Here is a 22,436-nt window from a genome sequence, read left to right on the forward strand (position 1 = left end):
CTCTTCTCTCTCTCTCTCTCTCTCTCTCTCTCTCTCTCTCTCTCTGCAGCCAAGTCAGCCGGAGATTCGCAGCCGTCCTCTTGCACCGACGAGCTAGTCCGGTTCTCGCCGTTTGCCTCTGCATGCTACCTAGCTCCTCTTCCGTCTTCGTTTAGACTGGGCAGGAGTGCGTCGGGGTTGGGCTGGGTTCGTGCCGAGATCGATGATGGTGCTGCCGGGGCACGCTCGGGGCTCGGCTGGAGTTCGATCCGGGCCGGATCGTGGCTGGGGAAGGGCGCTACTTGCTGACGTGCGCCGGGGTCTGTGGAGGAGGCCGGTGTTCTCATTCTCTTCGGTGGAGGAGGCTGTCGGGGACTGCGACTCGTTCTTTTCGGTGGAGGAGGCCGCCGGGGACTGCAACTTGTTCTCTTCGGTGAAGGTGGGTGCCCAGAGAAGAAATCTGGGTGCCCAGTTCATGTCAGTTAGTTTTTTTTATTTTTTTATTTTTTATTTTTATCCTTACATTTGAATATTAGGGTCAGTAAGTGATTATTAAGGATTGATAAGTGATTACTGGGGCCAATAAGTTATTATTTGAGGTTTGTAACCTAATTATTGAGGATTAATAAGTGATTATTGGGTGATTACTGGGTGTCAGTAACTGAAAACTAAGTGATTATTGGGTGTCAGTAACTGAAAACTAAGTGATTACTGGGTGTCAGTAACTGAAAACTAAAAGTTATTGAGGGTCAGTAACTGATTACTGGGTGTCAGTAATTAATCAATAACTGATTACTGGGGGTTAGTAACTGGTTATTATGAGTCATTAACTGGTCAGTAACTGGTTACAAGGGAAAATCCGGTGACCGGAATCCGACGGTCGGGGAAATTCCGATGATCGGAATCCGACGGTCGGGGAAATTCCGATGACCGGAATCCGGCGGTCGATGACCGGAGTTCGAGGTTCCGGCCAAGTCTTTTCATGTTGAAGAGGTGGGGGCAAAATAGTTTTAAAATAATATGGTTTGTTAAGATTTTAGTAAAGATTTGTGCATTTGGACATAAAGATTTGTGCATTTGGACATAAAAAGGGTTACTTTATATTAGAATGGGCTAATGCAAAAGATTATTATTGGAATGAGAAATATGGGGTTTGAATTAGTACTAAATGGGCATTTTCCCTAATTTTAATTAATTATGTAATATAACAAAAGTCTCTAGATATGGTCATATGGAATTACTACATCCAAATAGTCCCAGGTTTTGAACTATACGTGCATCAATCAATGTAGGATGAGAAGCTTCATGTCTTCAACATGAACAAAGTTCTCATAAAAGAATTTTAAAATAAAAAACAAATAAAAGAAGAAGGCTTTTGCACCTCGGGTCTAGCTTTTAATATATCCTCAAACTTTTTCACGAGTTCTGGTGGAGAATAGTTGTCAATCTCAGCCCCTAGTATGGCAATCGGAGATTTAACCCCTGTTGATCAATTAAACGTTTACCATTTAGTGTGGGAAAATTGGCTTTTGACCTGTGAGAAAATAATAATCCTGTCATAATTGTAATATCAGTGAACTGTGAGTCTGTGAAGAGTATCGTTTTCGCAAAAAAAATTAGGTAAAACAATTGTCAAGCAGTGATAGGAAACATAGCAGTCTCAAAAGTTCAACCAAACCATCAAATGAAAACAGTCAAGTGACTGAAGTGACTGCCTATAACATGAATGATGTTGGTTGATACTCAATTCCATAATGAACTACAACATCTCCAGCTTCCATTATCTTGGTGACTATTATTTAACCTCTCTTTTGCCCAGGATCCAGGATCAACCTCTTATTCTAGGTATGACAAGCCAAGCACTGGAATTTACATGAGTATGATCCAATTTCATATTACCAGTTTGTCATTCAAACTGATGGTCAAGTACTACCATACATTATTGCATTCGAATTGCTATTTTATTGGTACAGTGCTTCTGACGGACAATGCTGAGACATGGTTTTTTAATGTCTTAAATTCTATGCGAGTTCAGTAAATTGATTTATATAAAGATTAAAGTAAAGAACATGATCCTGCTGTTCAGACTTATCAAACATTTTGTACAGTTCTTTTTAAGCTCACTCCAACGCAAACACTACCGGAAATGCCCGAAATGCAGACCAAAAAACACTACCGGATATGCAGACCTGACATAATGCAACTACAAAATCGCTTTAAAACATTTAAGCGGTGGAGCTCATACCCTCAATATCATCAACAGTAGTAAATGAAGGATGCAACAGCACAGCAGCTTGGATGAACTCAGACTTTGCAAGTTCAGTCACAACCTTGGCTGAGAAAACATAAAGTTTCTAGTTTAGTCAGCTGCTATATATGAAGTTTCCTCATTTCTGTGGCTGAAGAATTAAATATCTGGTTGACACTAGGCCATTAAAAAAAAAATAGAATACTAGTGGAAATGATGGATGCTGAAAGTTAACAAAACAGAGAAGGGAGAAGAAATTTGTACAGAAAGAATATCAACTACACTCACCACCCCAACAGAAGCCTGCTGCTCCAATTGCAGAAAAACCTTTGCGTATAAGAGCGTCAATCACTGATTTTGCATCTTCAAATCCCTTATCCTGATCAATGCTTAAGCAAAGCTTCAGACATTAAACTTTAACATGAATCCATAACTAAACTATGCAACAGTATATATGCATAAGTTTGCAATATTAAACCCAGCAACTTCTTAAATAGCTACTATATGTGAGCCTTAAATGTTTTCATAAATAGCTGCTACTCATGCTAGGTGTAAAACAGGAAAACCAGGCAGCAGTATACAAATAATTTTGCATGCAGCTCAAAATGTATGTATCTGATTCACGCCTCAAAATTACAACTGAGCATAAGTCACTTAAAAGGAAAAATCAAGGAATCCATGAAAGAGTGAACGAACCGTTCCATGATCCTTTAACCAGACTGCTAGAGGCCTGTTATTGTCATACACAAATGGATCTCCATGGAAGAAGTCTGGAATTACAACACAGAATCCAGAAGCAGCAACTCTTCCTGCAAGTTTCCTTAAAGCAGAGATACATTAGTTCACAGGAAGTGTGTAATCAAATTCACACAGAGATGACTAGATTTCAGCAGTGCAAAATATTGCTTCAATCACAAACACTAGAAGGGAAGTCACACTCTAATCAGAAATTTCATTAACTGATTATTTTCATTATCCATGAGTTTGGCACAAGACTTCTTCCATGCACTTGGTTCTCCTTTTTATAATTCAATTTTTCAAACATATAAAACTGAAAGTTGGAGGTTTTGTATCTTTAAGAATAGTTAATTTTGACAAAAAAATAACACCATAAATTTCCAGGGCAAGGTGCATGTAAATGCCACTTCCACTATACCATCCTCCACCTCCCCTAAATAAAATGCAATATAACATCAGATATTGTAAGTAATACTGATCCCTGCAACCTCTAGTTCTATTAAGTTTGGAGAAGAATACAAGATCCTGAATCCTGATCACAACGTATTCATTTTCATGCATACTACAGACCCCCATGTACTTGTTGTAATGTATTGAGACATCAAGGTCTCTCAAGAACAAGAATAAGTACAGGTCAAGTTATAGCAGAATCCATGTAGACATATACCTCAAGTTGGGAGCTCCATATCCTGCAGGGCAAGTCGAATACGTATATTATAAGTTAATCATGACAAAATTTGATTCTCCTCTTCTCTCCATCAACAGACAAATACAAGGACTTAAGGATTCTACTTCCTTCCTAATACTTCACTGAATTATAAAAAAGAGAAAGCTCTATAATTTGAGCCAAAGAAAAGAAATTTTGAAGATCTAGGCAAATACCAAAAACATCAGAGGCAAGAAGAATAGCATGCTTGGAGTTAGGAGAGCCTGTGACATAGGCATTAAGGCCTCCGTAGTTTTCAGCACAGTCTGAACCACAGCTTGTGTTAATAATTGGTGGGTTAGAACAGCACTGAGGCCCTGCCATTACTTCTCTGATCAGTGGAGACTAAAACCTTCAGTCTTTAAAGAAAAGAAACGCAAACACGCTCACAGGTACAAGATTTTCAGGAGAGCATATGGGTACTGGAACTAATGGGGCTGGTAGCACAATAAAGGAGTAAAAAGGGTACTGGAATCAACCACCCTCTTTTTCAATCACCCCATATATGATTTAAATACATGATTTTGTGGAGGGAAGTGTTGAAAAGATAATCACATATACAATATAATTATTTGACATATACTAAGTTGGAGAAAGTAAATGATCAATAAGTTAGAATATGCTTTTAGATCTTTTCAGTGATTCCAAAATAATCAGAATTTAGTTTTATTTGAAGATTTCCTGATTGCATTGAAAGGAATAAAAAAGGAGAAATAGGGGGTGTGATCTACCCAGCACTATCTTAACTTGTCATGCTTACCTTAGAAAAAAATGCTTGAACTTCAGCTTTTTATATTCATCCAATGGTTGGTGCTCAGCTTGTTTCCCAAGTTAGTTTGACCAAGTCCATACATTTCCATTGACAATATTCTTATAAACACTTTCTTTGACAGTTTCCTCAATCAACTATATCAGAAATCAGATTCAAGTTTTCTTCCTTGACATGTTTCTTATATCTTTCTGATGAAGATATTCATTAAATAAGATCTGACAAAATTCCAACAAAAGGATGAAATTGCAAAGAAATATTTTAAAGTGTATTACAATCACTGTAAAAGAAAAGAAAATCAGAATGCATTTAGAGCAAAAAGATGAGGGCTTGTTTCTCCAAATGCTACCTCATTTCACTGATTCAGAAGTCTGCCAAGATGATTAAATGACAGTTAGGATTCAGTACAAGTCTGTCATGTTGGAGCACATAAACCAAACAAGAATCAACAAGTCGCTAACTTTCATAGGGGGATGCCACTCATGGATAAGTGAAAATTTTGGTTTAAGCTAGCAGGAGCGAAGTTTGCTACACTGGAGGTAATATACATACAGTACATAAGAAGAGGACCAATCACATTTCAAAAATCCATATGTTTCTTTCTTCAATGAGCCACACCAAATATAAACTAGCTCCTTTGTAATTTTCGAGATGTGTTTGCCCCTCCAGTTGTTAGCTATCCACTCTATAAAGTTAGGCCCCAGTTGTCTAAGCTACTGCACTCCGTGCTGCTATAATACAGTCTAACAAAGGCAAATTACTGAGCTAGGCATAACAATGAACATCTATTATGGAGGAGGCATTGGAAGAGACATAGTAAAATTATGTCTGATTACCATAACCTAAAGGCGCCCACTTGAAACCAACTCAAACACCTTTTAGATGACACATCCATTATATGTAAACTCTCATTTTACCTATGATACAAAGTTTGATACAGAAGTGGAGGTTTCCTTGAAATAAAGTTTTGACTGTAAAAATAGATCAGACGATGTATTCCAAAGTTCCTTTGCAAGTTTGACATCATATGAAAGCATTGACGATCTGACAGTGTTGCCCTTTCCACCGAAGAAGTAAACTCCAGATATTTCCTAAAATTAACAGATGGTGGATCAGATGAGGAAACTTTCGAAGTCTGAATAGTGAGATTTCACTGTAATCCTAATATGTATTAACATTTAGTAAGGTATTGGACATGCTTCTTCATTTTCAATGGATTTGTTAGCCACAATGCTGAAGGACACCCAATGGAGATTCAGTTATATGCTGTGATAAAATTAAGTATGCAATCCACTGCAGTTACTATCAGTATTCTCCTTTATAAATATAAAATATTAAACCAAGTTGGTTTAGACACTAATATATGCCATAATGCACCGACTCTTTTGAAGCTTAATGAATGCACTAACATATCTTTTATGAGAAATAATCAGTCTTTACACGTTAGGTCGTAGTAGAGTTAACTTTATGCCCCTCAACTACTGTAAAAATGTTCCATATATCTTTATAAGTCATTGCATAAGACATGACACATTGGCATCAGGATATAACCTATAAAATGTTAAGGGGATCGTTAATGATATCCTTTGGCATAGAACTTCTTATTAAGTTTAGGACAGACAGGATAAACCATCATTGACATTCACAACACATAAACAAGCTGCATAAGTGTAGAATTAGAATAAGCTTACTGGTGGAGCAAGTGCCGCATCAAGAATGGAGCTAATTCCAACCTCAGGTGATTGCAAGAGGCAAAGACTTCTCAAAACTTTAAAAGCCAAACTGGATAGGCATGGAGGAAATTCTCGCATCATCTTGGTTTCAACAACACCAGGATCCACAGCACTTCAAAACGAAACAAAACGGTATTTAACATCAGATTTCGGAACTAGCACTTAATGCATGATCCTAGAAAAGAACTCTGTGCAACTCTTCCCCGTAATAGAAATGCTTGTAAACACATACTTGACAGAGATGTGACGAGATATGTCCATCAAGCCAAGTTGCCGATGAAGTTCATAGGAGAAGAGCAGTAGGAATACTGTCAGCAAAATGAGACAAATTAACACTAGAATAGAAAATATATGAGCTAGTCTACAATAATGACATCTAGAACTTACATTTGGAATCCTCATAGACATGAGCAAATGGGTATCTCTTTGATCTGCTAAAGCGCTTCCCAGTTACAGTCTCCTTGTCAGCCTGTATATTCGATACTGAAGGGGGAGAACATCAGTGAAGACAAAGGTTTCAGAATAGAAGCATCCTAAATTTCGTAAAACAATTCAATTAAGTAGAAAATGAAGCCATATTCTAAACCAAACTCCACTCATGAAAAAATTCACCATCACATACTAGAAAGATTCGCACTCACCACTTCGATGTGTGAAAGATGTGACATTCACTATACGGGCAGGAACTGAGCTGTTTCTGAGAAGTGGTAACAATAGCTTACTAAGAGCAAATGCACACAAGTAATTTGTAGCCATCATCCTAGAAAACAATACAATAAAAAACAAGGTGAGCCTACACACTTCTTAAATCAGAACACATATAAAAGATAAATAAAGTCATTACTGATCATAGCCTTCAGAGGTGACTCTAGATGACGCAGCAAGTATTCCAGCATTGTTGATTAGGAGCTGGATAGAACAGTGCATTTGCGAGTCGGAAAGCCACTGCTGTAGGGAGTCTTTAAACTGAAGAATCGACTGGAATGATGAGAGATCAACCTCGAAAGCTTTCAGTTGCGCACACTCATTCTTCCTCTTAATTTCCATCATAGTCTGTATACAAAGAAAACACCACTAAATTGTTTCACCCAAACTTCCACCTCTTCGAAAACCAAAATTTCGGAATCAGAACAGATTAACTACCTACCTTTTCTAACAAGTGAGATGAGCGTCCAACTGCATACACATAAATGGATTAGTAACTATACAAATGCGTATAAATTAGGGAAGAAGTGATTAAATTTAATGATGTGATTACCAAGAACAACAAAGAAGCCGCGGGCAGAGAGAGCATGGGCGGCGGCGGCGCCCAGTCCAGAAGTAGCACCGGTGATGATGCAGACGGGTTTCGTCGATTGAGGTGGTGATCTGGAAAGAGGAGGAGCCGAGGCGAAAAGGAGGTTCCAGTAAGAGAGGAGAAGACTGAGAGTCCATAGAAGGCCCATTCTCCAGAATTCCATGGACATCACAAAATCCAAGGTCTCCTTCATCATCTTGAGACCTGAGAGCTTGGTGACGGCTTCCACTCTGGATATTTATAGTTCCGGATTATCGCGTGACCCGCTATATTGTTGTATGAGCCAATAATCTCACTGGAATTTGAATTTGGGCTACATTTTTTTGAGGTAATTACAACCAACTACACAAACAATATTAATTATATTTACCATAATTATTTTTGGATTGACAAGTTTTCTAAGATGGTAGGATTACCTGTGTGGGTTACTACACTGATAATTGCAGCTTTGTCTGTGTGATTTGTGCATGCTCTAATTTGTCGTCGCCCTTCCAGAGGAAGCAGAAAAATGCCTTGGCAATAAATTCTGAGTTCCCTTCTAATAGAATTTTAGTGAACATTCCTGTGCTTGCAATGTACTTGAAATGTGGAAATCTTCATGATGCAAGAAGGTTGTTCGACAAGATGGCAGGGCATAAAACTGTCTCTTTCAATTCGAAGACTGCATGGGACTGGAGTAGAATCACTGTGCCTCAGGCCGATGTGCTCTTGTGAGGATTATTGGTGATAATTGAGTATGTCAGCTTCAGTTATCTTACTTCTGCAAGCATGCATATGAAATTATGAATGAATATCAAAACAAATTGGCCGCTGCAGCGTTTAAGTTCATTTTGTTTGTACCGATACATTCCTACCTTAGTGAAGTTCTATAAGTTGATTCTTGATCCTGATTCTAGTGTATCACAAAACAGGTTTCTACCAGATAATGTCGAACGTATGACTGGGAGCTCATTTTACTTCTTGTTATCAAATTTTCAAATATTAACTTTTGTTATAGACCTGGGGTTGCTCATTACACTTCTGATCAAGGATTGCAAGTAATTAGGTAGAGTAAGAGTAGCAGCAGAGTGACAGAGCAGCTTGTAAAAGCATAATTGTGTGCAGGACCGGCCCTGGGCTAAAGCCCAACAAGCATTTGCTTTGGGCCCCCAAATTTAAGGGCCCCAAAAAAAAATCCAAACATATATATATAAAGAGAAATTTTAAATACACACCCCTAATCTCTTAATACATACCTCTATTATTTTATGTTTATATTGAGATGTAATATGTAAGTTAAATGACCAAAACATACATCTATTATTAAAAAAAAAATACGCGCTAGAAGTATTATTTCCAACGTCTTCTACCCTAAAATCGTCGAAAACACATATTCTCCCCTAACCCCAATTCTTCTCCACAATTCATTTGGGTTGTCTGTTTTTTTTTTGTATCCGTATCAGCTTTAGTTTGATCTAACAGATCATAATGTCAAGTACTGCATCTTTATCAGCTTTAGTTTGATCTTGAAGATTATATTGTCAAGTACTGCATCTTTATCATGACATGTTTTATCGAATAACTAGCTATCTATGTTTAATAGCTACTGTACTTCTACAGTTGTACTAGCTAACTTGTGAATTTTGAAAACTTGTATTGGTGATTGGGAGTCGGAATATAACAATAATCATTTGATTATAAATTGAACGATGATAACCAAAAATTTCTAGCAAAAATTAAACGAAATAATATGTAAAAAGAGGTACCAAATAGTAAATATATATTAATTATATTAAATAACGGAATATTTCATAAATTAAGGACATTTTAGGCGGTTTGGAATGTGTATTAAGTATAATACTGAAATGAAAAACTTGATAGGTAGTGTATTAAGTAAGGGGTGTGTATTAAGATATTAGGGGTGTGTATTTAAAATTTCTCATATATAAAAAAAGAAAAAAGAAAAAAACATATATACTAAACATAACCTACGCAACTTACTTCTACAACTTTCCTGTCTTTTTCTAATTCCCTTTTATCGAAGTCCTTGGCTACCGTCTCCTCACTCTATTGCACGCCCGCACAGGGCTGTCCCGATAGCACGCGTCTGCCGTCTTTGAGTCTGAGTTCTCTCCGAGTCTCCGACAAAAGGTCGAAAGTCAGGTAATTAAGTCTGTGGTATGTCCTCCTCCAATAGTCTAATGAGTCCAATCCCATAGTTTTTGCAATTTCATAGTTGAGAACTTGAAATTGAGAATGAGAAGGGTTTTGATTTCAATTAGGAAGACTGATTGTGAAACAGGTTTTGGTTTGAGTATTTGAATTATTGAATATTTAATTTCATGTCTTTATTTATGCCTAAAATTTTGTAGGATTATCTTTTGCAGGGTGCTATATGGCTCCAATTAGGAAGTATGATTCTGGGGCTAAAAAAAGAAAAGAGAGGCATTAAAGAAACTTCAAGCATGATCTATTTACAATTATTTAAAGGCAAGTATTAAACAAGCACAAACTTCTACCGATGAGAATGAGAATGAGAATGAGAATGTGAATATGAATGAGAATGCAGAAGCAAGTCCAATTTTGAATGTGGAACAAGATTTGAATGAAGAACAAGAGTACCGATATTCGTAAGTTTCAGATTTTTGTTTCAATCTTTATAGCATTTCATTATTATTTAGAGTTTTACTGTTATGTTATGTGCACGCTTACTTTTGAAATAAAGAAAAATGCAAATATACTTTTTGGCATGGAGCCCCAAATTTTTTTTTTCGCTTCGAACCCCCAAAATCTCAGGGCCGGCCCTGATTGTGTGCCATCCCGCTCTGCACAATTGCACAAACCAGCCGAACAGACAAGTCTGGCTTCAAAGAAACCAGAAAGATTATGAAGCAGAAGATCTGGCAAACACGCAAAGAGAGTTTCCTATCTACCCAAAAAGCATACAAGCAACGCCTTTAGGCAAGTTTCATGCATGAATCATGGCCCTTTCACCAAACTAACTAAACTGCAATTCAAGTACCACTGTGAGAGCTGGTATATCATGCGTAAAGCTTTGTGTTTTCATCCACGGTGAGAGCTGGTATATCTACGACACACATCTGGTTGTCCAAATTTCAAACTCCATTTCACACATATGACAGCACTGTTATCATTTTGTTTTTCTAATCGGCACCAGTCGCGGTTATGTCTAACGATTTCGGAATTTGGTAGACAACTTGTAACATCTGATAAGACAACTTACCAGAGTTGCAAGTTGTTTACCAGCCGAAACCGGTAAACTAAGCCACAAAGATTTATACCATATGCATGTCGAGCACGGATACTAGAAGAACATCCTAAAACTTCAAATTATCATATCCATGTATAAGCTAATCGTCAGATAAATCCACCTTTTAACTCATCACAGGTAATTTATTATTTTCTATTCCTCTTCATTCTCTGATTATTTTCATACGTTTGTATTTTCTTTTAACATGTATTTTCCAAAAAAAAAAAACAATTTTTCTTCTTTATAGTTCTCCCAAGACCAACAGGATGATCTTCTCAAGGCTTCTTGATAAATTATAATCCAGATCGGCAAATTAACAAACGATAGAACTAGCTGCTCATCTTTTTCGAATTCCCTTGTACTATTCCCGTTATTGAATGTTAACTTTTGTAATTATCGACTCATGGTTGCTCATTACATTTTGATTACGGAAATTTCAGTGGCAATTACGTACAAGTAATCTCCACTCCTATAATGGGAAATGTCGGCTTTGGTGTCAAAGCTTTCACCAATGTTTTGAAATACATAAATTGTCCCTCTTTTTTATTACATTTCGATAACACTATAATTTAATGTCTAAAGGTTTTTGTTGTAATTTGATATATATGTATATATATATAAACATAAAATAGAAGAAAAAGAACCAAAAAATGTGGAGCAGTTATCGGCTTCCTGCAATAGTAACTGCTTACTTACGATTCACTTCATCAAAAGAAAACGGCTAACAATCCATGAAAAAAAACATAACCAGAAAAAAAATATGAATAAAAAGCAAAAAATAAGAAAGCAAGTGAGCGTGTGTTAAGAGGCTAGTTAGGTAGAGTAAGGGTTGCAGAAAACCAAATTCATGAATAAAAAAATTATTAATGTTACATCTACTATTTATTTTATCATCACCAACAGTAAAATTGAGGCATTTTTTGTACAAACCACTATAAAAGTAAATTCAGGAAAAAGCCCAACTTTGACAATGTCATCTCCTCAATTTGGCAAATTATCATGATTTTTTGAAGATGAACAGAGCTTGAGAATGTTAGGGTGCGAATTGTGTGATTCATATTTTGTACTGACATTGATATTTTGAACTACTGACATAACAGTTGATGGCTGGAGATCACTGATTAAAATTGGCAAGTACAAGTTGAAATTACAATTCATGGACACAAACAACCTAAATTAAGAGGGACAGGGAGGTTAAAAATGATATAATTAACTTGAATATCCATAATTGATAACCAAAAAGCACAATCTAAAACTAAAACCACCATGGTAGAAACATGAAACAAAAACATTGCAAGTGAATGAGGGGATCATTGGCGGAGGCTAAAAATACAAATCACATGGATATATATAGAAACAAGTAAAAAATGAGACTGGTAACATCAATATCCAAACACAATTGGTCCAACTGGATATTCAAGTACAAGTACTATTGATATCTCACGTAAATTTATCACTTACCAGTAATGGAAATTAAGCGTGTAGTGATAATTGGTATCAAGTACATTAGTAGGGATTTTATAAGAAAAAAGATAAATGGTGTTTGGAATAAAATAGAGCCTTAGAAGTATAACTTTTGCTAGAATCAAGTAAAGATTTGACAACATTTATCATCAAAAGTTGAAGGAAATGAAGCTGCAATTTCTTTCTTGTGTTTTATCAAACAAACAACACATATAACTAGTCTATTGTATTTGAGTCGAACTCACGACCTCCAACTTATAAAGAGAGATTTATGTCACTTGGCCAAATAATATTGGGCTGAAAATGCAAGTTTCAAGGTGAAAAGAATACTAAATGTATGATAAAAGAGACAAATTCTACACAATCAACATAATCTATATACAACTTTACATCCAGATCAACTATAAAACAGCTAAAATCATATCATCAGGAAAGCTAAACTAAATTAGAGGGAAACCTATTAGAAAGAGCTTATCAGCACAACGACATACACCTTTTATCTTAATGATATTGTTAGTAAAATATTCTTTCTTTTTTTTCTTTCTTACAATTTTCAGTATCGTTTACTTGAATCCAAGCACTTGGATAATGGAATCATACCTGAAAGAGATACGTTAGAAACTATATATATCCATGAATAAAACAAGAGATTTTTGAGTAAAGCATGTAAATTATTAACCTCAGTATTAGGCAGGATCTAATCTTAATTTTTGTAGCTCATCTAAGTTAATCACGAGCCTACAAAAAACAACAACCAACATCCAATACTATTAGCATTTTAAGAAGAAAACAATGAATCTGCATGTGTTTGTTATTATTTGTACCTCTTAAGCAACTCGGATATTTCATTGAGTAATTCCGTCTCCCTCTCATTAGCTTGAGGCTGCAACCAAAGACATACAGCAAAATTATCACCTAACATCATATATATATATATATATATATATATAGAGAGAGAGAGAGAGATTATCAGGTCCAAATATCCGTATTTATTCAAAAGGTACAGATTTTCTTAATTGACCCACTTTTAGATCATATTTTCTCATCTTAACCATTCACATTGTAGGTATATATGAGTAGATCATCTCTACAAATTTTCAGCCAAATTGATAATCGTTAAGGTATCAAAACTATATGATTACAATGAACGAACCAAATCTGTTCAACAGGAACCGTTCATGTAATTCACAATTTTGAATACCTTAATGATAATCAATTTGGCTAAAATTTTGTAGAGATGATCTATTCATATATACCTAAAAGATGAATGGTTGAGATGAGAAAATATGATCGAAAAGTATGTCAATTAAGGAAATCTGTACCTTTTGAATAAATACGGAGGTCCGTATCTGAAAAGGCCTGTGTGTGTGTGTGTGTATACACACACACGCTCCAATATCGAAAGGAAAAAATAGTGGCGGAAGAAAAGAAATGTAGGTGAGCTAAGTTCCTACATTAAGCTAAAAATATATTAATTGTCCTTAATGTCAACTTATGGTGAAATTTGAAGTCAATTGTGATTTTTTTTTTTTTTTTGGAGAAGAAACGAACAATTAATTGTGAACTGATAACTTAATTCCTTCATATACAAATGTCGATGTCAAAGATCCTTCACCCTGTTGCCTAGCTGGCTATGTTAAGCACTGCACTCCAGAGTATGAGACAACAGGAAATCCAAAAGTCAATCACCAGCTATTTGGACTTTCTACTTTCACTTTTTATTAACATATATTAGAAAAAATGGTAAATTGGTTAACTACATTCCAGGCCCTTGATATAGTTTCATTTATCTTTTACTTCATATGTTAATTGAATTGGAGTTTAGATCAGGTTTTATAAATTAGATTGGAGGGGAGAGCATGAAACCCTTTAGGATGTACCAAATCTTTCTCTGTCCCATTAGCAGCCTGGGTGGATCCTCCATCAACTGATCGGCTGGCTGAAGTCAAGGAATTAAACAGTAAGTTAGGATAATCCAAACGAGATTGAAAATGTTTAAATGAATTGGCAACATTGGGTTGGACCTGTGAAATCTCCAACAATTTGCTTCAGTAAAGTAAGAATATTCTCCTGTTAAGTGGAATATAGAGAAATTAACATGTATCAGACTTGAGATATATAGAGGTACAAAATAATTGGCCAAAGCATACCCTCTGTGTAATATTTCCCTGCAAAATCAAGTTTAACAAGGCGAAAAGAGAATAGCCTGGAAGAGCTGGTGAGACGACATCAGAAGGCAATGTTAGTGGTGATGGAGGTAAGGGTGATGGAAGAGCTGATGATGGCAGAGAATTTGCGGGATTCATACTAATCACCTACATACAGTGAACATTTGCATAGGACATTCAGTAAAAGTAGTATCTAAAATATTCTTCTGTTCCTAGGGTATTATCCATGATTACTTGATTAGCATTGATGTATTTATAGGCATGCAGGCCACCTTTATTCTAGAACCAAGACTTTCATATCCATGTGGTTATATGAATGTCTATGATCGAAAATGCAGCGTAAGGTAATATTTATATGATCATTGACAGAGTAAACCAGAAGAGAGAGGACTTTTATGGTAAAATAAGATTATACACTCTGATTTATTTTGTTTTTTGTGTTTTTATCCATGTAGCATTCATGAAGAAGTAGCAACCTTAAATATTATCTCAAAACCCTTTTCTTTCACACTTTTTATACCGTGAGCTTATATGAGTGTCTAGATGTTTCACCGAGAACAGAGCCTGAATTTGAATCATGGCAATAAAGAGGTTCAGAACTTCAGATGCCTTGCATAGGAGTAGTGATGATACTTAATTTGCCTGTTTCTTTTAGTGTGGTGATGTTAAATCCTCTACAAGTAGTACTTCTTGTACTGGTTGGAGGTTTATATCTTAACGTAACTGACAAAAATCATAGATAAAGCAACTGATACAAGAACTGAACATGTACTTTGGCACAATTGTGCTAACCTCAAAACTACGAACCTGCAAGCTGTGACTCTTTTGCAGTATAGGAATAGGGACGACCTGAAAACAAAAAGGCAAATTATTTACAGTCTCCGCCTGTAAACGAAGTTTAAAGTCTGACGTACAGTCCGGACTTACTGAAACAACCTTTTCTAGGTCAACATTCTCAGATGTGACTTTGAAGCGTCCTTTCTGCTGAACAACTGGTGCCTTTGCTTTCTCATCTAGTTCATCAGTATTTGCTGCATCAACAATAACCTCATTATTTAAGAAGGAAATTAAGAGTTGTGATACACACACACACACACACATTCTTTTGTACAAATTATTCTATGACGTTTACATTTATCAATAGGACCTGTTTCATAAAGCTAAAGGCACTAGAAAATCTATAACAGCTAGCTACATAAAACTAAAACCAAATATATGATAGCACAAATCACAGGATAGATGGTTAGACCACCTAATCCGGAAAAACAAATATCATATCTGTATAAAAATATCCACAATGAAGCCCAAAATAAATTGTCCACCATGTCTACCTATTCCAGAAATATTCCTTCGGACATCAAAAAAATCAACCTGAGACAATCAATACCAAAAAGTCGAAATCCCTAATGAGAATGTATATGCAAGAGGCCAGAATATCCCACTCAACCTTACATATTTTCATGCCACAATTTCGATGTGATTAGACCATGAACGAAAGTGGATGGTATAGTAGCTTCATCTTTACATCTTTACACACTATGTAAATTAGACAGTGACACTACTACTCACCTCCTCCACAGAAAATATTCACATGTACCAAGTTACTAACCCTTACATAAGCAATAGTCTAATAGGAATTTGTAACTTAAAGATTATTTGAGCCACCCTCATCTCAGATGGAGTGAAAAGAAAGGTATAGTTCATAGATCAATCAAATAAACCATAACTTACCATGACCTTTATTAGGTCAAACAATATCCAACTACATCTTTTAAATTAGAATTAAATTCAGTTTACCCCTTGTGGTTTGAGGGTGACTTCATGTTAGTCCCTACACTTTTATTTTCATCGGTTTACCTCTTGAACTCTTCAATTTCTGTCTGCCATGCCCAAATTCTCATATTCCGTTTAAATTTACCGTTAATTATTAGCATATAAGGTCCGATTTGGACATATAAGGTCCGATTTGCCCAAATTCTAGATACGGGTCTCACAGTTAAGGTTAAAATTAACAGCAGTTAACGTCCGATTTGGACAGAATATAGGACATTGGTCACGCTTGAGGAAAATTCAAAAGTTTGAGGGGTAAACAGATAAAATTGAAAGTATAGGGATTAACATGAAGTTACTCCCAAACCTCATGGGGTAAACTGAATTTAATTCTTTAAATTAAAGGATGAGATATCACCAATTTGAATAGCCTTTAAATACATCCAGAATACTAAAAATTCAGTCCATGCTATCTTGTAGCCCTAGACACTGTAGCTTTCTATTTCCAACCAAAAGCCTCTAAACCCCTTATTCTAATTCGTTATGAGTTTCTATACCTATTTCTCAGATATTAGATCAGATAAGGAAAACTAAGATGTGCCTCACATGGAAAGTATCTACGTCATCTACATTTGAGATAGCAGTTGAGAAAGAGTTCCTTAGGTTTCTCCAAAAGTATGCATATAATTTACATATACATACCAATATAAATTCAAGATAAAATTGACAAACTTTAAACATGCCTGGTGATTTAGATGCTTTAGGAGGAACCTCAGATAGCATATCATCTGCTAGTTGGGGAACTGCTGCGTTGCCATCTGAATGACTTTGGGGCGGGTTTTGCAGTTTCTCACTGAAGATCCCACTAATTCAAGTTAATTTAAAAATACATGGTATATAGATATCTGTGTGTGTGATATATATCACAGTAAATAAAAATTACAATAAATAACTGCACAACTCATAGTAGGTAGGTTCATCAGAACTATGAGAACTCTTTCGCTGGCAGAATCTGTTATACAAAATTCATCTACAATGTAGCTGAACAATACATATCAAGGGTAGTTACAAGGCTATAGCTGTTAAAAAAAAGGAAGTAAAAAATGTTTAATTCTAACCATTAGGCCGTTAGACACTATAGAGTTCTATAAAGTGGAGGATCCTCCAGGAACTCTGACGTCATGTTTTTGCACACATTTAATCTTGGTTAAGATTTATTCTATTAGTAATTCAATAATTCTTATTTCTAGATAAACTTATAAAGACAGATGAGATTTCAAGTCCTGAGTCCTGATGTATTAGGTACGTGGTAGCAACTGGGCATATCGCCAAGATTTCCACAGAAAATTCTGTATCATCGACATCTGGTGGGATCATCACAGATGATTCCAATTTTGAAAATATATAATGAAAACAGATTTGGAATCATAACTCATGGATTCTAAAAGCACATGGGAAACTTAAGTGTGGTTCGAAGTTCTATTGAAAGCAAAGTACATATGGTGATTTCTAGAGGTTTGGAAATTATTGCAGTTCATATATTAAGCATTTTGACAACCTCCATGGACTCATGGAAACACCAGTTGTGATCACTTACATTTTTGTTTAAATTTCTCATTGATCCTATGTCTAGTGGATGTTATAAATTTCTGGTTCTTATGAAAAGGTGTTAAGATTTTCTAAGTAATCTGCTACCAACTGATTTGACACTACACAAAAGTACCAGTTTACACACACTATAATAACAACATCACAGAACTCTATTACCATGATAGAAGAAATGGCAAATAGCAATCCGTGGTGACCTCACAAAAATGAAATTTATTTTACAGTTAAATATGGGGTATAGAATTTGTATTACTTGGCCAGAATGTGGGACCAAAATTTGAGTAGGGAATCAGGGCGAAAAGTGTGAGGTATGGACATGGTAATTATGAGTTACAAGGTAACTACGTCATTCAGTATAAATCAAACAATAATTAGAGAGAGAGAGAGAGAGAGAGAGAGAGAGATACCTCTCTCCTTTTGCAACTGTATCATTGGCTTCTGATATGATAAAACTGCCTGTTGAGAATTGCCTTCTATGATGAGAATTCCCAGCCACAGGATCCATCATTCTTCCAATGATATCTACATTAGGCTTTTCACTCAAATTGCTTTCAAGGCTATGAGGAGAAGAATTCCTTGACATATGTAGGTCATGGCCAGAACTAGCTATGCTAGAATCATCATCTGATTTGTCATTTCTAACTCTGGTATATGAAAATATTGAAACATTATGCATAGGTCTAGCATTCACACATAAATCAGCTTTTGGTTTGGATTTTTGGAATCAAAAACTCAAAGAACTTTGGTGAGGAAGAAAAACCATAGTATAGAATTTTTGGGTAAACAATACCTGGCATCGTAAAAAGTTGTGTTAACAAATGCGAGAGGAGCTTGTTGGTTCCGAATCACATCATTATCTTCCTGCGAAACAACAATTCATGAGCAATAACACACACAAAATACAATTCCAACATATGTTAATGCAATTTATGTATCTGTACGAGACTTTTTACAGAAAAGAAGAAGAAAAAACATAGAAAACGCTAAACTAATTCAATCAAATATAAAAACATACCATGTCTGTGACTGGGTATAAGTTTTGACATTGTGATTGCTTTTGTTGTGGATCAAGAGTACTCAGAGAGCTAGAACTCCCCATCTGACTACTATCAGGAGTAGGGTCATCAACATCCTGGATCTAAATAAAGCAAATCATATTAGAAAACCACAATTCAAAGTTTCATTATTCACATAATGATCAGAAAATATTCAAGATCAATGTTTACCAGAGAAGCTTGAGCCTTCATATCCTCAAGATTGAAGTTCCAACCACTAATTCCTCGTTTATATTCATTCTGGAAACAATTCAAAATAAGCCAATCAATATTAACACATGAACATCGTATCTAAATTTATTTATATAACCAAGTATTTAATTTAAGGTAGTGAAAATACAATTTAAAAAGTTATCTAATCTAACCTTCTTAAAGAACATTACCCTATTGAAAGTAAGAAAAATAAACAAAATATTCACAGTTTCAATTTTTCTATCATATATATTCTCATTAATTAAAGAAAGCAAATTCTTGCCTGCGAAAGTTCCTCCTTTTGACCATCTGGCATTTTCTTTTGAGCAAGCATATACTCTTCCTTTCTCTGTAATTGGGAAGACACAGTTTAAGTACAGATTTTCCATAAAAATTATAAGTTTCAAGAGTCAAATTAGCAAAAAAGAAATTCTAACCTTTAATTCCTTAATGCGATCACCAAGAGCAGGCAGCCCCTCCAGAAGTGTTCGTGCAATATAATCATTTGACCGAGCTTGCTTGAAGAAAGAATGTTTCAGCAACTTCTTGGCAGAAGGTCGTTTTGAAGGATCTTTTACCAAGCAACTAGCAATCATTTGCTTAAAAGACTATAGATGCAGAAAATAAGAACAATAAATGAGTACTTCTTGTGAAGTAACCACAATCTGAGAGGGAAAGTCAATATAAAATTTTCAATAGATACCTTGGAGAATTTCCTATCCCTTTCATAATCAAGACCAGGCGGTGCATTTTGCAAGGTCATAAGCAGTACCTACCACCAGCAGATCTTTAAGTTCAATGAACTCATAATGTTCTCAAAGTTCTCATAGAAGGATACAGTATCAATTGATAAGCACCTTCATTGGAGGATACTTTGAGAAGGGAGCATGGCCATGGGCAAGCTCCAATGCAGTTATACCAAAAGACCAGATGTCAGCCCTACATTATTAATTATGCCAACCAAACCATATCACCACAAAAAATATAAAAAAGTGTTAGATTAGAGAAAAGTAGACAATACGAGTAGGAACAATTTCAAACCGACTTACTTGAAATCATAACCATGTAGTTGCTCCATAACCTCTGGTGCCATCCTGCAAGAAGAAAATGTTGCTGGTAAACTGAAGGTATTGAGAAAAGTAAGACCAAGAAATCAAGCTTATTCTTTCTGGACCGTTTAATTCAAGTTCCTTATTTATGATTCATATAATTGAAGCTATTAGTGGGTACTTCCTCTGGTGGGATAGTTTAAGGTTTCATCATTGTCAAACTCATAAAGAAGCAAACGCAGGCATACCAACAAGGTGTTCCCACAAATGTATTTCGCATCCGTTGCCGATCACCGTTATCAAAAAGGCAAGCAGAGACGCCGAAGTCTCCAAGCTTGATTGCACCACGTGAATCAATGAGGATATTCCCAGCCTATAGAAGAATTTAGAGATAGTGCAATGAAAGGAGCTGAGGTGTGCAATTGTATAATAACTACATTAAAATTAGAAACAAAAAAAGAATAGAAAACAACTAGTCTGCACCAATAGTGAACTTAAGTGTGTTATTTTGGCACAAAGAAATATATACTTCCATATAAACAACTAACAAGTAGCAAAATCCTAGCTTATTGTTGTTTTTGGTCATGCAACTCGATCCTAGGCTTATAAAGCAAAACGACCAAGCCAAGAAGGGACTGGCGAAGTAATATCCTTCTGTATACAAATTGGAAATAAGAATGTATTTGTCAAAATGCAAGAACTCTGTTGGGCATCACTAGCTCTATTGATCTACAGTTTATCGGATTGTTTATTGGTATAAATGGGTTGCAGGCATTAAGTAGTGATGAGAAATAATTTATAACAATAAAAGGAGTGAAATAGAACGATACTTACACAAATGAAAGATTTGTTGGTGATATTTCGAAGACAGAAAAGGGTATCATTGTCAACTAGCTAGTAGTTTAGAAATGGATAAAGAAGAGTAAATTGTACCTGTCTCACCGTAGCATATATAACAAATTAAACCATCTCTTTACGTTTTTTATTTTTTATTTTTTTGGATAAAAACCATCTCCTTACAAATAAATGGAAAAGGAGCATTTACCTTAATTTCCCATTGATTTTAAATATTGAAACTTGAAACCAGCATGGGCACTTAAAACAATATAAAGATACATTGATGGCAACTTGTTCAAGAAAAGACCATCACAAATAAAACTATGCATCTTGTATGTGAAATTCTCATTCCGAAATTCATAGTATATCGAAGACGACAGGGGTCACAGGGTAACAAACTTGCCACAACACTAGTGTATATTTCTTTGGGCAGAACAATCATTAATGTTCTGGGAAACCAAAGATTTAATATCTGATGAAAATGATTAGAACTTAAAGACAGTCATATGATAGGTTTTGACTACCAACGTTAAGGTAATGAAACAAAATAATTCCCTGCCACACTTGTTAAACTAGTCATGCAGCCAAGCATACATATTATGGAATCTAGGAAAAAAAAAAATGCTTACTTTGACGTCTCGATGAATGTGGCCATGATGGTGTAGATACTCTAAACCCTTCAAAATCTCGCGTAATATAGTAGCTATAACTACTTCCTCAAAACCATCTGGGTATGCAGCTTTCAAAATGTGAAGACAAGAACCCCCAGCCATGAATGGCATGACAACCCATAAATTATGATCACTAACAAAGGAACAATGTGATTTGAGGACATTAGGATGATCAACTAGGATCATTGTTTGCGCTTCACGTGATATATTATTCTGTAGAAAGCAAGCACATACAAAACAAAGTTACAACGAGTATCATTCATGGATTGGATCAAAATTTAGGCAAATACCCAATTAATCTCATTTTCAATTGGATCATTATCAATAAAACTAAGCAAAATGTTTCTGTATCTTCCAAACTAGACACTGCATCAACTTCTCCAACTCATTCATTATTACATAGCAGGGAACCCTTGAACAATTCAAATTCCCAACATGATAAGCTAAACCCCAGCTACATACATAGGCAATAGCTGAATCAATCTTAGCAGAAACATAGAATAGTGGTCATGATTCATGGATCAAATTACCAATAAGAAAAGAAATATAAGAAAAAGAAAAGAAAAGCATATTGATCAATTTGGTACCAGATCACAATTGTCTCTTTCGAAGTCGAGGATTTTGATGGCGACAACCTCATTGAAGGGCTTACAGAGAGCACGGTGTACAGAGGCGCTTACCCCTTGGCCGACTTCCTCATAGATCGTGTAGTGCTCCGGTCCTATCGGATACTTCTTCTTCTCCATCCTCACCAAAATCTTCTTCTTCTTTTTCTTCTCTATCAAACCAAATAATCACAGACACAAATACAGAAGCTCATTTGGGTGCCACGTAGAGCCAGAAGCCGAGAAGAATAAGAGACATGCATCTGAGGCATTGATCGAGAGTGTTTTAATGGCGGT

The 22,436-nt window shown here is 35.6% G+C and overlaps 3 protein-coding genes across 3 annotated transcripts in view; all 3 read right to left on the reverse strand.

Annotated features, from left to right (window-relative positions):
- LOC101304406 (carboxymethylenebutenolidase homolog) overlaps nucleotides 1–3,541 on the reverse strand; it is a 4,078-nt gene extending 537 nt beyond the window's left edge. The window contains exons 1-5 of the mRNA XM_004305413.1: nucleotides 3,441–3,541; nucleotides 2,924–3,047; nucleotides 2,516–2,606; nucleotides 2,225–2,314; nucleotides 1,361–1,461 (exon numbers count right to left, since the gene is read on the reverse strand). Coding sequence (XP_004305461.1) covers nucleotides 1,361–1,461; nucleotides 2,225–2,314; nucleotides 2,516–2,606; nucleotides 2,924–3,047; nucleotides 3,441–3,541 — 507 coding nt within the window. The remainder of the gene's footprint in view (nucleotides 1–1,360; nucleotides 1,462–2,224; nucleotides 2,315–2,515; nucleotides 2,607–2,923; nucleotides 3,048–3,440) is intronic.
- Nucleotides 2,584–7,670, reverse strand: LOC101293319 (dehydrogenase/reductase SDR family member on chromosome X-like). The gene is made up of 11 exons (XM_004303168.1): nucleotides 7,432–7,670; nucleotides 7,321–7,349; nucleotides 7,018–7,226; nucleotides 6,815–6,933; nucleotides 6,561–6,656; nucleotides 6,406–6,481; nucleotides 6,132–6,285; nucleotides 3,848–3,988; nucleotides 3,633–3,654; nucleotides 2,924–3,036; nucleotides 2,584–2,606 (listed from the first exon to the last, which is right to left on the reverse strand). The coding sequence occupies exons 1-9, from the start codon at nucleotides 7,664–7,666 to the stop codon at nucleotides 3,634–3,636; spliced, it is 1,080 nt and encodes a 359-aa protein (XP_004303216.1). The 5' UTR covers nucleotides 7,667–7,670; the 3' UTR covers nucleotides 2,584–2,606; nucleotides 2,924–3,036; nucleotide 3,633.
- A 5,200-nt stretch (nucleotides 7,671–12,870) lies between these two features.
- Nucleotides 12,871–22,280, reverse strand: LOC101304695. Its single transcript, XM_004305414.1, has 20 exons — nucleotides 22,122–22,280; nucleotides 21,493–21,747; nucleotides 20,275–20,399; nucleotides 20,027–20,071; nucleotides 19,835–19,916; nucleotides 19,681–19,749; nucleotides 19,415–19,585; nucleotides 19,261–19,326; nucleotides 18,957–19,025; nucleotides 18,746–18,868; nucleotides 18,521–18,591; nucleotides 18,138–18,374; nucleotides 16,866–16,975; nucleotides 15,289–15,383; nucleotides 15,145–15,201; nucleotides 14,335–14,499; nucleotides 14,209–14,254; nucleotides 14,065–14,123; nucleotides 13,009–13,067; nucleotides 12,871–12,922 (listed from the first exon to the last, which is right to left on the reverse strand). Exons 1-20 carry the CDS (start codon nucleotides 22,278–22,280, stop codon nucleotides 12,871–12,873), a joined length of 2,115 nt encoding a protein of 704 aa, XP_004305462.1.
- Between the last annotated feature and the right edge of the window lie 156 nt (nucleotides 22,281–22,436).

The sequence above is a fragment of the Fragaria vesca genome, linkage group LG6 (assembly GCF_000184155.1).
Source record: "Fragaria vesca subsp. vesca linkage group LG6, FraVesHawaii_1.0, whole genome shotgun sequence".
Lineage (NCBI taxonomy): Eukaryota > Viridiplantae > Streptophyta > Magnoliopsida > Rosales > Rosaceae > Fragaria > Fragaria vesca.